The 13,760-nt window shown below is 55.0% G+C and overlaps 1 protein-coding gene across 1 annotated transcript; it reads right to left on the bottom strand.

The window, feature by feature from the left end:
• Positions 1–7,175: 7,175 nt before the first annotated feature.
• On the bottom strand, positions 7,176–12,357 carry ZIC2 (Zic family member 2). The gene is made up of 3 exons (XM_038156445.1): positions 10,933–12,357; positions 9,008–9,171; positions 7,176–8,812 (listed from the first exon to the last, which is right to left on the bottom strand). The coding sequence occupies exons 1-3, from the start codon at positions 11,933–11,935 to the stop codon at positions 8,552–8,554; spliced, it is 1,428 nt and encodes a 475-aa protein (XP_038012373.1). The 5' UTR covers positions 11,936–12,357; the 3' UTR covers positions 7,176–8,551.
• Positions 12,358–13,760: the final 1,403 nt, after the last annotated feature.

Genomic DNA, 13,760 nt, shown 5'->3' with positions numbered 1-13,760 from the left:
TTTCCTAAGGCGAATGATCCTTCTCTTTCCTTCTAATTTCTTTTTTTTTTTCTTTTTTTTTTTTTTTCTTCTCTAAAGTAATTCCTTTTTCGATATGAGTACCAAAGATAAATAAATGTGGGCAGGTATGTCCCGCTCCCCCCGCCTCACCCATCACTCCGGTGACGTGGGGAAACATTCGCGAAGGAGCAGGCGGAAATTATGGGCAACGCTAACACCATCGAGGACGCTCCTCTACGGAAAAAAAAAAAAAAAAAAAAAAAAAAAAAGCAAAACAACAAAACCCATAAATAGGGCATGGAAGAAAAAGGACTTGCAGCAAAGCCCCCCTCTCAAGCCCCAGGGGAGGAGTAGGCAGTAGGTTACCGGAAGGAGCAGAGATTAAGTCTACCTTTACCATGCTCAAAATTAAGAAGCATCCTAGTGTCTGTGCTGCTGAACAGCAAGGAGGCTTTCAAAACGCCGCTTTGCTAGGTAAAAATTACTCCGGGCACCTCTCCTGCAATTCCTCCCCCTCCGCGCACCCCGAAACCTGCCGAGGAGCACGGAATCTGCCTGGTCCTGCCGGGCACCTCCACGGAGCAGGCCTGCAGGTTTTCCTGTAATTCCGGGATTCCCTGTTGTAAGCTCTTAAACAGAATATTGAAAACATTTTCCTTATGGTGCCTGTTCTTGCCTTGTAGCGCTGGTACTAAACAAATAAGAAAAGTGTGTTAAAGGGAGGCTACGATTACAGCATCTTGGCCTAATATTCCCACATATAATTAAAACCATAGCCACAATAATGCATAAATAAATAACAGCAAACAGAAGGGACTGTTCCTATTCCTGTCGAAAACAACTGTTTTGGCTCTGTCACTGTATTATTTTATTGGAGCGGTCTACGCCGTTCCGTCCTAATTTTATTTTAATTTATTTTAGTGGGAGAGACAGCAGGGAAAGAAATGATGCATTTGTTTTTGTTTTGTTTTTTCTTTTAAGTCCATGTTTAGTTCTAATTTTCCTGTATTTTAAAATAAACACGTTGGCTGCAGAGTGTTTGATCTTTGCAAGAAGGAAGCCTATATTGTAAAGGAATGTGCAGCAGTTTGGTATGAAAATGGGGTTGTGACTCACAGCTGCAGGCAGAAAAAAAAGGTGTTGTGGTGTCAGCCAGAGGTGTTCAGTCTAATAACTCAAGCTGTAAACTGTATCCTCTAAAATTACTTACGTAGTAAATCACTCTGGAGTTAAAAAATAGACTGGAAAGTGTAAGGGAGGGGAAAAAATGTTTTAGAAGTTCCCTTCATGAAAATTATTTGTAATGATGGGAATTAAGAGTTTAGTATCTCCCTCATTTTCTTAAATGTGAGGCTGATATAGTTAATTGCCACTATATAGCCGATGGTGCTCACTCTCGGTCGTTCTCAAAGCAGCAGAAACTTGAAACGCGTGTTTGGGGACAGCTGTTTCATTGACTGCTTTACACGGTTTACAGCTAATTTTGACCATCTCGAAGAGAAAAAAAAAAAATAGAGACGGTCATGGCAATGAAAGATCTTAACAATTTTGTATCGCAGCGAAAACTCTCGGAAAAGAGCCTCTTCCCTCTGCACAGCCGAGGGGAAAGCGCCTCTGACATGCCTCTCTCCCCGAGACACGGCGTGTTTCCATCTCTTTGCCTCCCGTAGGTGCAGTAGTCTGGTAACAGTTGGGAAACTGGGGAGGCTTCGAAAGGAGAGCTCTCTTCCAGCGTAAGTGCTGTGTTTGCAGCACTCCAGTCCGGGAGAGCAGGGGAGGAAAAAAATTAACCCTCAACTCCGGTGTCATCGCAGCCTTTCGCTGCAAAGGAATGGAGCGGGTAATGAAGCAGGAATCCGAAAGGAGCATCCCAAGTCGAGATGTTGCCTTTCAAAGGAGCTTTTCCCATTTCCAGGAGCGGTTTCCTTCGCTGGAAAGGAGATGCTGGCCGTGACTTTCGGGTGGTTGCACCTCGGCTGATTGGGAAAATAACTTGCTGGGAAGATTTTCATTAAGAGAAACATTGAGAGATGAGGGGAAAAAATTAAAATAGGCAAAATAAGATAAAATAAGAAATAAAATAAAATAAAAACCACCAAAACTGGGGAAAATGTCCTACGGACGTCAGCGTATGTTTACGGTGGAAATAAGAAGTCAACAACAATTAAAATCTGGAAGCCACGTTCATTAGTATTCAGCACATACGATCTATCTTTTATGTTTATCTTTCTCGGCGGATCAATATTGTAGCAGCATGTGCCGGGAACAAGCAGAAATCTGGCCACTGCATGTGGCTGACCTTTCCCTCTCTCCCTACAGGTCAGATCGTCTTCATCAAAACAGGTCAGATCGTCTTCATAACTATCATCACCTTATGCGGCCACAGCCACGGCTCTCATTAAAACCGGTATTTAATCTAGGCGCTGTGGCTAAGAATCAAAGGAGAAGGGGTGTTTGCCCACACAGAGGAATTAGCAGTCTAGGAAGAAGAAGGGGAAAAAAAGTTGGAATGAAAATTGTTCTCTTTTTTGTTTCTTTTTCTTTTTTTTTTTTCTTCTTCTTCTTCTTTTTTTTTTTTTTTAATTTATTTTATTTTTTTCCCACCGCAAACTGCTGTGCACCGAGATCCAGCCCGAACCCGCGCACACCCGCACAGCCCCCGTCTCCCGGGGGGCTCCGCGGCCAGGAACGCGGGCCGGGCGGCGGGTCGGGCCAAGCCCCGTCCCTGCTGCCCCCGGGACGCCCCGGCCGCGGCCACCCACGGACCTGTGGCGGCCGGGGCGCTGTGCCGAGCCCCCCAACACCCGCGCCCGGCGGACCCCCGCGGGCAGGTGTCGGGGAGATCCCGTCCCGCGGCGGCAAACCCTGCCCGCCTGGGGCTGGGTCACGCCGGGTGCCCCCTGCGGACCCCACGGCCGCCCCCAGCCCCCTGCGAGGTGCGATGCCGCGCGTGTAAAACACCCGCTCAATCACTTACTGGCGCTTGAATTACTCCCCACCCCCCTCCCCTGCTTTAGTTGCCGATTATTTTCTTTTTAACACCAAAAGAGCGTCCTTCCCCCTCCGGAACGCAGCAGCTGATCCCTCGCGTGGGGCTCCGGCGCGGCGAGGGGGCCGCTGGAGGAGTGCTCGCTGCGCTCCGGGTCCCGCCGCTCGTCCCTGCCAGCTCCCCCGCGCTCCTCATTGAAAAGCGCTTGGGACCACGGGTGAGGGACGCGGGGGAACCTGCTCGTGTTTTCCGCTCTGCGAGGAAGTGGGATCCGCGGTCCGTTTGGTGCCGCGCTTCCTTTTCTCGGGACAGCATTAGGCAGCTACTTTGAAGTGTTTATTAAAGACATGAAACCTCTAGCGAAGGTCTTCCCTCAGCCGGTCGTCTCGTCCTTCTCCTTTTCTTCTCTTTTCTTCTTTTCTCTCTCCCAAAAGTATTAATGACAGAGAAATCATCCAGAAAATAATTTTTTACAAGGAAAAAAAAAAAAAAAAAAAAAAAAAAAGAGAGAGAGAGAAAGAAAAGTGAGGAAACCCCAAGCACTGGAGAAGGCTTGCACTTTGGGACAGAGGGGGGCACCGTGCCCTGCAGGGTGGGACAATAGTTCTTGCTTGCTCTGCTGCTAATATGCAGCTCCATCCCTGGTCGTCTGACTCGGGAAAAAGAGGAAAAAACCAAAACCAATAGAGGAAAAAAATCCAAAACCTAATAGGAATGAAAAAAGGAGGGGGGGGGGGGGGGGGGAAAGGGAGGAAGAAAAAAAAGGGACGCACGAAATTAAAAAACACCAACCAAAAAAAAAAAAAAAAAGAAGAAAGAAAGAAAAACAAACAAACAAACAAACAAAAAAAAAAACCAAAAACCACCCAACCCCTCACAACCATGCATGAAGATGACAAATTGAAAAATATACATACCTCGCTGTGCCCGGGAGCACGTTTAGCGTGCACTTGTGGCTGGGGAGAGATTTGGGGGAACCCGCTATGTCTTCATAGCGGGCAGGAAATGTGTACGAGTTTCTGAAAACAAAGAGGAAACTTAAAAGGCTGATACGGGTTTGGGTTAGGTCTGGCCAGAGCCAAACGGAGCGGCTGCAGCCCGGGCTGCTGCCCCCCGGCACCGGCGGCGGGGGGCTGGCCGTGCAGGGGCAGCCCCTTGGCCGCTGCGGAGCCCCGCCGGCACCGGCAGCGCCAGCGGCACCGCCAGACTCAGCAGCCGCTCCACGCTCGGGTTCGGGCGAGAGCTCCTGCATTTTATTCTGTTTCGGTCTGGGCTGTTGTCATGTCTGTTTGTTTGCTGGGAGGTTGGTTTACCTTGGGGTTTGGGTTCGGGTTTGGGTTTTTTTCTGCCGCCACCGACTGCAACCCAAAGCCACCAGAGCAGCCACGCCAGGTGAAGCAGAGCGGGGGCAGGTGAAGGCAGAGCCCTGAACTGCCCTCCAGTTGCGGGTGCGGGGGGCAAAGCACAGCCTGTTTTATGGACGGACCCTCACATTTTTTGGCTTAAGAAGAGAGAGTAATTCCCAGGGAAATCAATCCGTCTTTTCAGGGGGTCCGCAGGAAGAGTTAGGAGAGGATTTCATTATTATTAATAACGTTAAAAATTAAACCCACCCCTCCACGCTGCTTTTCACGGTGTGAAGGAGGAATCACACCGCCGCAGGACAGCCGGCCAAGTGGGGCTGCCTCAGCTGGACGCGGGATGCCGACAGCGGGGCAGCGCCGTGCCTCCTGCTGCTCGCCGACGGCGGGGGCCGCGGGGCCGAGGCGAGCCGGGAGCCGTCGGGGCAGGGTCGTCGGGGAGTGCGGGCCACCGGCCGGGGCACCCGCTCGCTGCGGCTGGGCATGAGGCGATTGTGGATTGCCAGAGCAGGCTCGGGACTGCCGGGGAAGCCTCAGGCCTCCCTCCAGATCGGTTCCCAAGCTGCCTTCAGGGCCAGGGCAGGGAGATTTGGCAAGGGCAGGTTCAGCGTAGGAGACAAAGCTGAGGAGAGGGAGGGGTTTGGGGTTGACGGTGTCGAGGTGGACAAAGGAGAGGGGCGAAGAGGAGGACTTCGGGGCCAGTGGGCCACCCTCGCACAAGGCTGTGAGAGGGATCTTGGCCGCTCTACCCCCTAAAAAAACCCCAACCCCTGAACCCGATGACTTCCCACTCCCCTTTAAGCACGGCAGGGCCGGGCCAGGGTCAGGGCACGAGGGAGGCGGGTGGAGAGGGGCTGCGGGTGGGATGCGCCAAGGCGAGGGTCAAGTTCAAGGCCAGCCTGGGTAGGACAGGGAAGGAGGGGGAGTTTACTCACTGCCACAGCCGCCACGGCCGCATCCCTGGGCCTGCCGGAGGAGAGGCATCCCTGCCGGAGGGACTGGGGCTGTCCTTGCTGCCACACGACCTGCGCTTTGGCCAGAGGGAGGCCGCCTAGCCCCCTCAAGGGTCATCCCTGGGCTCCCCCTAAGACAGAACGGCTCCGAGGGGAGGGAGAAGGGGAGCCCAGCTGCCGGGCGTTTCTCTCCGGTCGGAGATGAGCCCACCGGGGCGGGGTTGGTGGCCCTTGGGCAGGGCTGCTCGTGCTTCCCTGGGCCCAGAAGGGGATTTGGGCAGACGGTGGCTGGCAGGGACTGGCTCTGAAGCGGGACCCCCGTATGGTTTTTCAGCTGTGGGAAGGCCGGCAGGACAAGGAGGGATCCTCTCAGCTGCATTTCCCACGGATGTCTCCAAGGGGCAGGCGGCATATGCCAACTATTTTAATAAAAATGTTTTTACGTAATATTATTACCGAACATAAATTAGGTTTTAATAGCAGTTTGATTACCCGGGGAGCTGCCGAGTGCGCGGGGATGGCCGCTCCGGGAGGAGCACGGCCGCCGAGGAAGCTCCGGATCCGCTCCACATCTAAACTTCCTCGTCGGCGGAGGAACAGGGGGGAGGGGGTGTCTTTCTCTCCCTCCTCCCCTTCCCTGGGTGTAGGTAACCCTCATCTCGCCCCAGGAGTGAGCAGGGCCCCGTGTACACTCATCTCCTCACCTAACTCCCTCACACCGGCCGGAGGCAGCTCTGTTGATATTCGAACACACGGCACAAAGCCCGAAAAACCCAAAGCGATGACCGGCCCGGGGGGGCGTGAGCGATGGGCTCGGCCGGGTGTGAGGAGCAGAGGCTTTCCCGGGCTGCACAAGCCGCCGCTGAGGGCAGCGCAGCCACCGCAGGGCGCTCGGAGCCCGGTTCTCAGCGCTGCCTCTTCGCAGGGCGTATTTCGGTGGCTTGACAAGGCCGAATTTTTCCACGCTTTCCCTGCCGCTGTCAGATTCGGCTTGTCCCGGTGCGGCGGGATGTGCCCGGAGAGCTGCTGTCCGGCTGCCCTGCACGGGCGGCTCTGCCAGCCGGGCCCCGACGTCGCGCTTGGAGCCAAACGCCGGGCCAGCATCCCGGGAAAGTCATCGCCCGGCTGCTCTCCGTCCTCCCTGAACACATCTGACAGCCCAAACTGCCCTCTGAGCTAAAATAAAATAACATAAAATAAAGTAAAATATATATAATTAAAAAGAAAAAAAAAAAAAAAAAAAGAGAGAGAGAGAAAGAGAGAGAAAAACTCGAAGGGGAAATGTGAGCTCTCGGTCATCACAACTTTCTTCTCTCCCGGGCTGTATGGAGGCTGCCAAAAAGATGACAACACGAGAGGCAAGGACCATCTATGGCTCAAAGCAGCCGAGCTCAGAGCCTCCACCTCGGTCCCGTAAGGTCCCTCTTTCTCAGCCTCTGGGGCAATGATCTCCCCAGCCAGACACGCACCGGGGAGAGAGGGGTGAGCCCGAGGAAGGCAGGAGCCGGAGGAAGAAGATGTGCTCTCGCCGCGTAAATATCTTACTAAAGGAGATCTTGCCTTGAAAGTAATTTGGCGAATATGCATACCGTCCCTCACCCTTTTCTTTCAGCTCAGAAGCTTCACAAAGTTTTAGGGGCTTTTGTGGCTTTTTTTATTATTTTTATTTCTCTCTCTCTTTTTTTTTTTTTTTTTTTTTGTTTTTTTTGTTTTATTTTTTCCTTCTGGGCGGGAGAGCCCAGCTGGAAGGAATCCTCCTCTTCCAGTGACCAGAGGAAGTTTTAAAAGCATTTGTTTTGCAGTCGCCGCTCAGCTCATCACACACCTTATAGCAGGTTTTAGAGAGCCTTTGGCATAAAAAGGAAACAGCTCGTGCAGTTTCAACACGTTTTATTATATTTCTGTATGCATTACTCTCAAAACATATCACAAGAAATGATGAAACCACTTAAACCTTCAAATAAAAAATCTGAAACAGTTTATGCTCACAATTGTACATATTTATAGTTAAGAAACATTCTTTATAAATACTGTTTCCTCTGTAGCAAGTTAATACCATAATTTAATTACAAATGGATAAATATGGTAACAGGTATTTACAGGAGGAAGGGCGTTATTACGGAAAAGCTAACGGCACGACGTTTATTTTTCCTCACAATCTTCCGAACAGGAACTAACAAATTGAACTTGCAAAAGCACTAAAACATCACATGTAAACCCAGCTAACAGAAAAATACATTCACAAGCGTTGTTGTTCGTGTGTGTGTCTGTGAGTAACAGAATGGAGACTTTGGCACGGTATTTCTTCCCCAGTCTATAGTTGAAATGCAGTTTACAATCAAGTTGCTTCTTAAAAAGGAACACAATATTCAAGATATCACAATTACAAAAGAAACCATATTTTTTTTCTTCCACGTTACTTTTTTTTTTTTTTTTTTAAAGGGATGAACTAAAAAAAGGAGAAGAGAAGGAAGTGGGGAAGGAGAGATTGGGAGAAAAGAAAACAAGTCCATCACTTTCTCGGGGAGGGAGAAAGAGGGGGAAAAAAGTAAGATTAAAAAAAAAAAGAAAAAAAAAAAGAAAAAAGAAAGAAGAAGAAGAGGAGGAAGAAGAAAGGGACCAATCCGCGGTTTACAAACGGGACGAACTTCTATACACCGACAATCCAGGAAAACCTCGTTCCCCACCTCGCCGGAGGAAGGAGAGGGCCGCTATATACACAGTTCGTGGGACGGGAGGGCGCTGGCTGCTCCGGGCGGGGAGGCGCGGGGACCAGAGGAGTTTGAGTCTCTGATCTTTTGTCTGAAGACTCCGGAGGGAGAGTTTTTTTCCGCCGGCTTGGGAAGCTTTTAGCTGGGTGATGTGTTGGTAGAGCATTGGGCTTTCTCTCTCTCTCTCTCTCTCCCCTTTCCGTTCCGCCGTTGATTTACTCATTCTCTTATGTTTTTTCAGCACGTAGTTTTTGGAATTTTTTTTTTGCTGGTTCAAAATGTTTTTAAAAAGAAAAAATCCAACCAAAAAAAAAGAAAAAAAAAAAAAAAAAGACGCGAAGGCGGGAGGGTGTGGGGAGATGAAGGCCCCCTGTCCCCATCCTGCTCGGCCGTCATTTCGCTGCCGGCGGGTGCGGCGGCATCTCCCGGCGTGTCTCCGGCGGGCTCGCTCGGTCCCTCCTGCCCGCCGCCACCGCCACCGCCGCCGCCGGGGCGGGGAGGGCGCGGCGGGGCCGTGCAGAGCAGTCCGGCGGGGCCCTACACGTACCACTCGTTGAAGTTGGAGGAAAGGCCGCTGTGGCCGCCGCCGCCGCCGCCGCTGCCGCCGCCGCCGCCGCCCCGGTGCACGGCGGACACGGCCGCCGCCGCTGCCGCCGCCGCCGCCGCCGCCGCAGGGGAGAGGTTGTTGGTGCTCTGCGACTCGGCGCTAGGGGACACCAGCCCCGGGGGGGTGGAGGACTCGTAGCCGGAGCTGGCGGCCGGGGAGGATTCGGAGCCTTGCGGGGACGACTCGTGCACCTGGGGGGCAAAGGCAACACGGCCGGGTGGAGGGGGGATGGCGAGGCCGCGGCCGCCCCCCGGGCGCGCCCCCCGCCGCCGGCCCGGCCCTCCGCCGCCCCTGGGCCCCGCGCCCGCCGCCCGCCGCCCCGTCGGGGCGCCCGGCGCGGGGCGGCCGCCCTCCCGCCTCCCGCCGCCGGCTGCGGGGCCGGGTACCTTCATGTGCTTCCGCAGGGAGCTGGGGTGCGTGTAGGACTTGTCGCACATCTTGCACAGGTAGGGCTTATCCGAGGTGTGGACGTGCATGTGCTTCTTGCGGTCGCTGCTGTTGGCGAAGCGCCGGTCGCAGCCTTCGAACTCGCACTGGAAGGGCTTCTCCCCTGCAAGAGAGCGGCGCAGCAGCGGGGTGAGCGCGGCCGCCCCCGCGCAAACCCCCGCACGGCCCCGCGCCGAGTTTCCCCGCCCTCGCCTCCTCTCCCAGTCGCTTGGAAAAGCAGTTTCCCAAAGCGAGGGGCCGGGCGGCTGCGTCCCGGTACCCGCAGCACCGGAGGGCCGTGTCGCTCACGCCTTGCCCTGAAGCGAGGCAACTCCCGTCCCCCAGCTGGTTTTCCTACCAAAACCCCGGGGATGTCCCCGTCCCGGCATCTCGCCTGATTTTATTTCGACCGGTGCCGACACACATAGCCAGCCCCGAAAGAGATTGAAGAAGAAAGACGATTAAAAAAAAAAAAAAAAGAAAAGAAAAAAAAAAAAAAGAAGAAGCAAGCATCACCGAGCCGTTTCGCCTCTGTACCAAATCCGCTATCCTGTTAAACTGGAAACCATTACCGACAGATTTAAGGCCGGCTATATTGTTTCGGGTATGGATATTCGAGATAAACGCACATCCGCTGGGAAAACTAAACGTCTGTAAAATACTTCATTTAATTTTCATAGGGATTCCTCTCGCCCGGCTGCCAGGACTCCAAATGCCGGGGAGTACTTTGGAGGTGAGAACTCCACATTCCCCCGCCTTTGGAGGGGGAAGCATTTAACATTAGATTCCATTAGCACCTAAATTGTTTCTTAAAGACATCCGCTCAGACACAATGACTTCAGTGCGGGCATCTCATGCAAATACATTTCTCAAATTTTAAACCTTGTTAAAGCTCGTCTCGCACCTCGCATCGGGCTTAGCACTTGAGAAAACAATAGGCCTCGAGATTTTTAGCCTTTCTCCGGGTAAATATTTGGAGTGGAAGTCGCTAAAATATTTGGCCGTCTTTTATGAAATAGTCTGGCACGGTTTGAGCCGGCAGGAGTAGTAAATGAATAATAGATGAGGCGGGAGGATGCGTTTATTTTTGTTACCCTTCGGCTCAGGAGATTTTCCATCAGGAAAGCCTGAGCTCCCTCGACCCTCTTCCACCTGATTTGGGTGGAAGTTTCCGAACCTCAAATCCTCTGTTCCCTATTACATAATTTAATAAACTGTTGCAAAAACACCTTAAATCACATCGAGTGAGACTTTAAAAACAATTTTTTTAAAATGAGAAAATTTTATTGCCTTGCTCACACCATTTAAATTTAATGGGAAACATTCCCAGAAAGGGACTTTTTGCCACTTCTAACGGGATTTAGGACTAATGATTGATTTTGCACGTATTTATATAGTTTCTCTCAGTATCCATAAATAAAAGCCATGCTCACAAGCGCCGAAGTTGTATGCAAATACGTTGCATACAGCAAATGACTAAGGCGTTTCAGATGGATAGATGGATGGATGGATGGACGGACGGATGTCTTCCCCTATTTTAGCAAGACGGCAAAATTTGGTTCGCGCTGTATTCCGCGTTTCTGCGGAAAGACTCCGCTGAGCCTCAGCACGAATCTACAGCTCTCACTCCCGAATTAAAACAAATCAGTAAAATATCCTTTCGAAATCTGGAATGGAGGGGGGTGTATGCTGCTGGAGAAGAAACCAAAACAAACGAAGCCATGTGATGGAGAGGGTTAAAAAAAAATAAACTGGAAGCTCATTTCATCACTCTTCTAATTTAACACCACTCTGTCTGAGTATCTATCAGTTTACATATATTTATATATGCGCATATATAGGCACGGGCAGAGGGAGGAAATGTGGCGAAAGAAACCCGAATTACCTGTGTGCGTCCTTTTGTGAATTTTGAGATTTTCTGATCTGGCGAAAACTTTTCCGCAGCCAGGGAAGGGGCAGGGGAAGGGTTTCTCTCCCGTGTGCACTCGGATATGATTGACCAGTTTGTATTTCGCTTTGAAAGGTTTGCCTTCGCGGGGACACTCCTCCCAGTAGCAGACATGGTTGCTCTGCTCGGGTCCCCCAACGTGCTCCACCGAGACATGGGTGACCAACTCGTGCATGGTGCTGAAAGTTTTATTGCAACTTTTTTTGGGGTTGTTCAGCTGTTCGGGATCGATCCACTTGCAGATGAGCTCTTGCTTGATGCACTGCTGCCGCATGTAGCGGAAAAAGGCACCTGGGTGGTGGTGGTGGTGGGCTGCCATGTTCATGCCCATATTCATATTCATGGGGCCGTACTGGTTGTGCAGCTGAGCCGCCGAGTAAGGGTCAGTCCTGGGGCTGGAAACCTGGCGGTACTGATCCGACCGGGCGAATACCTCCCCCGGCAAACCCAGCCGCATCTGCCCGTTGAGAACATTTTGAGAGGCGTGGGGACCGTGCTGGTCGTGGATGCCCGGGAAGAGGAGGTGGCTCTGAGCGTCCGTGTGCGGGTGGTGGAGGCTGCCGGCCGCAGGGCCGAAGATGCCGTGCTGTCCTCCGGCCGGCGACGAGTCCCCGAAGCCCCGGCTGCGAAACAAGAAGTCCCGGGTAGAGTTGAAGGGCGTCCCGGAGTAGGAACCGACATGAGCGGCGTGGGGGCCCAGGGCGGCGGCGGGGTAACCGGGCGCCTGCGAGGTGAACGCCGAGCTCTGCCCGGGGGAGAGGTCGTGGGCGCCGGCGTTGAGCTTGAAGGCGCCCATGTGCGCCGCCGCCGAGTCCACGAAGCTGTTCTGCGCCGCCAGGCTCAGCTCCCGGTCCTGCATCTCCGCCGCGGCCGAGTGGTGGTGCCGGGCGAAGGTGCCCACTCCGAGGGCCGGGAACTGCGGGCCGGCGTCCAGCAGCATGGTCCGCGCCGCTCCGGGGACGCAGCCGCTGCCGCCGCTGCCGCCTCCCCGCTACAGCCTCCGCCTCCGGGCTGCCGCCGCCCGCCCGCCCGGGCGCGGGGCCGCCGCCGCTCCGCTCCGCTTCCCCCCGGCAGCCGCCGCGTCCCCCCGCCGCCGCCGCTGCCGCCCGCTCCCGCTCCGGCCCGATGCCGCCGCAGCCGCCGCCGGCGGAGCCGTATCCGGAGCCAGGCAGAGCAGAGTCCAAAGGCGAGCGGAGAACCAAAGTGTATTAAAGGAGCTGAGGCGGGGGCGGGCAGGGGAGGGGAGGGGGAGCAGGGGAGGGACGGGGCTGGGGACGGGGGGGGGGAAGGCTCGCCTCGCCGTTCCCTGCGGCACACACGCACGCACACACACACTCGCACACACAGACCCGCGCACACGCCGCCGCCGCCCCCCCCCCCCCCCGCTTCCTCCGCCGCCACCGGGATGTCAGCGCCGCCGACCCCCGCCCGCCCGGCCCCGCGCCGCTCCCCGCGTGGGCCGCGGCCCTCCCCGCAGCCCCGAGCCCCCCGCCGCTCCCGGGCCTCCGCTTCTCGTTTTATCCTCCGCCGGGCATTAGCGGTGTCTCTCACGGAGAAAAACTTGCAGCCGCGGGTTCCCACGGAGCGAAGGGACCCGGGGGGTGCCCCGCGCCGCGCAGCCCCCGCCCGCCGTGGCCGAGGGGCGTGAGGAGGGGGGCAAGGAGGGGGGTGCCGGAGGCGGATTAAAAACAATAAGGGCGGAGGTGGGGGTGGGGAGGGGAGGCGGGGGGCGGGAAGGGGCCGGGGAGTGCCGGAGCGCCGCGGCGGCGGAGTTGCAGCCCCGCTCCGCCCGGGCCCTCGCTGCCTTTCGCTCTTCTGTTTATTTCGGTGGGCGCTGCTGAGGCGGCGGCTTTTTATTCCCCCCCTCCCCCTCTTTTTCTTCCCTCCCTCCCCCGGCCTCTCTCCTTCTCCCCGCCCGCACTGGCGGCTCCTCTCCCAACGCCGCCTTCGCCCGCCGCCCGGCCGCTCTCCCGGCTCCCGCTCATTGGCCCGAGCCGCCCCGTCCATCCGGGCGCCCCCGGCCACCGGCTAATGGCGGAGCGGCCGCCCCGAGCCCTGCCCGCCCCACCGCCCGCCCCGCGCCCCGCCGCGCCACCGCCGCTCGCCCCGCGGCCGCCCGGCCCCCGCCCGGCCCCGCACCGCACGGGCCCGCTCGGCGCCGGTGGCCGCCTTCAGCCCCGCACTGCCGGTGGCTTCTTGATTTTTTGGGGGAGTCGCCCCCCCCCCCCCGCCCGTCTCCCCCGCGGCGAGGGGAAGGGGTGGCGCGGGGAGAAGCGCGCCGATCTCGGAAAATATCGATGTACGCTTTGGCATGTGATCCTGCCTCGGGAGGCAAACAAACAAAGCGAGGGGCTTAAAATATAACCCCCGCAGCCCCTTTCCTCATTTCGGCTAAAGCGGATGAAGCCCGTGATCGATAAAGGGAGCGAGGGGGAAATCAAATAAAAGTCACGTTGACGGGGCGAGGGTGGCTGGAACCAAAAACCCAAATCAAATAAAAATTAAAATGTAAGACGGAACCGTCGCCCTGGCTGTTTGGGCTTTTAAAGCACTTATGAGGGAGCAGAGAAGTCGATCTGCGATCTGCATGTGTTGTGAATGTGTATCTGAGAGCAGATGCTTTAGGAGTTTTCCTTGTCTTTTCTCTTTCTTGAAAAAAGAAACAAAAACAAACCCGAAAAAAAAAAAATCCCTACCCAAAACCCCACCCTGCCATTGTTATTTGGAAACCGGATTCTTACATGGCAGGAATAAAAAGCATAAAG

The sequence above is a fragment of the Motacilla alba genome, chromosome 1 (assembly GCF_015832195.1).
Source record: "Motacilla alba alba isolate MOTALB_02 chromosome 1, Motacilla_alba_V1.0_pri, whole genome shotgun sequence".
Taxonomy (NCBI): Eukaryota; Metazoa; Chordata; class Aves; order Passeriformes; family Motacillidae; genus Motacilla; species Motacilla alba.
The sequence above is the reverse complement of the archived record's forward strand: the minus strand, read 5'-3'. Positions and strand labels throughout refer to the sequence as shown.

Excerpts from the sequence above, each read along its gene's own strand:
- ZIC2 (XM_038156445.1), bottom strand. The coding sequence starts at position 11,935 with ATGCTGCTGGACGCCGGCCCGCAGTTCCCGGCCCTCGGAGTGGGCACC. Across the intron at positions 9,172-10,932 it reads TCACAAAAGGACGCACACAG|GGGAGAAGCCCTTCCAGTGC; the intron begins GTAATTCGGGTT and ends GCTCTCTTGCAG. Across the intron at positions 8,813-9,007 it reads CCCTGCGGAAGCACATGAAG|GTGCACGAGTCGTCCCCGCA; the intron begins GTACCCGGCCCC and ends TTTGCCCCCCAG.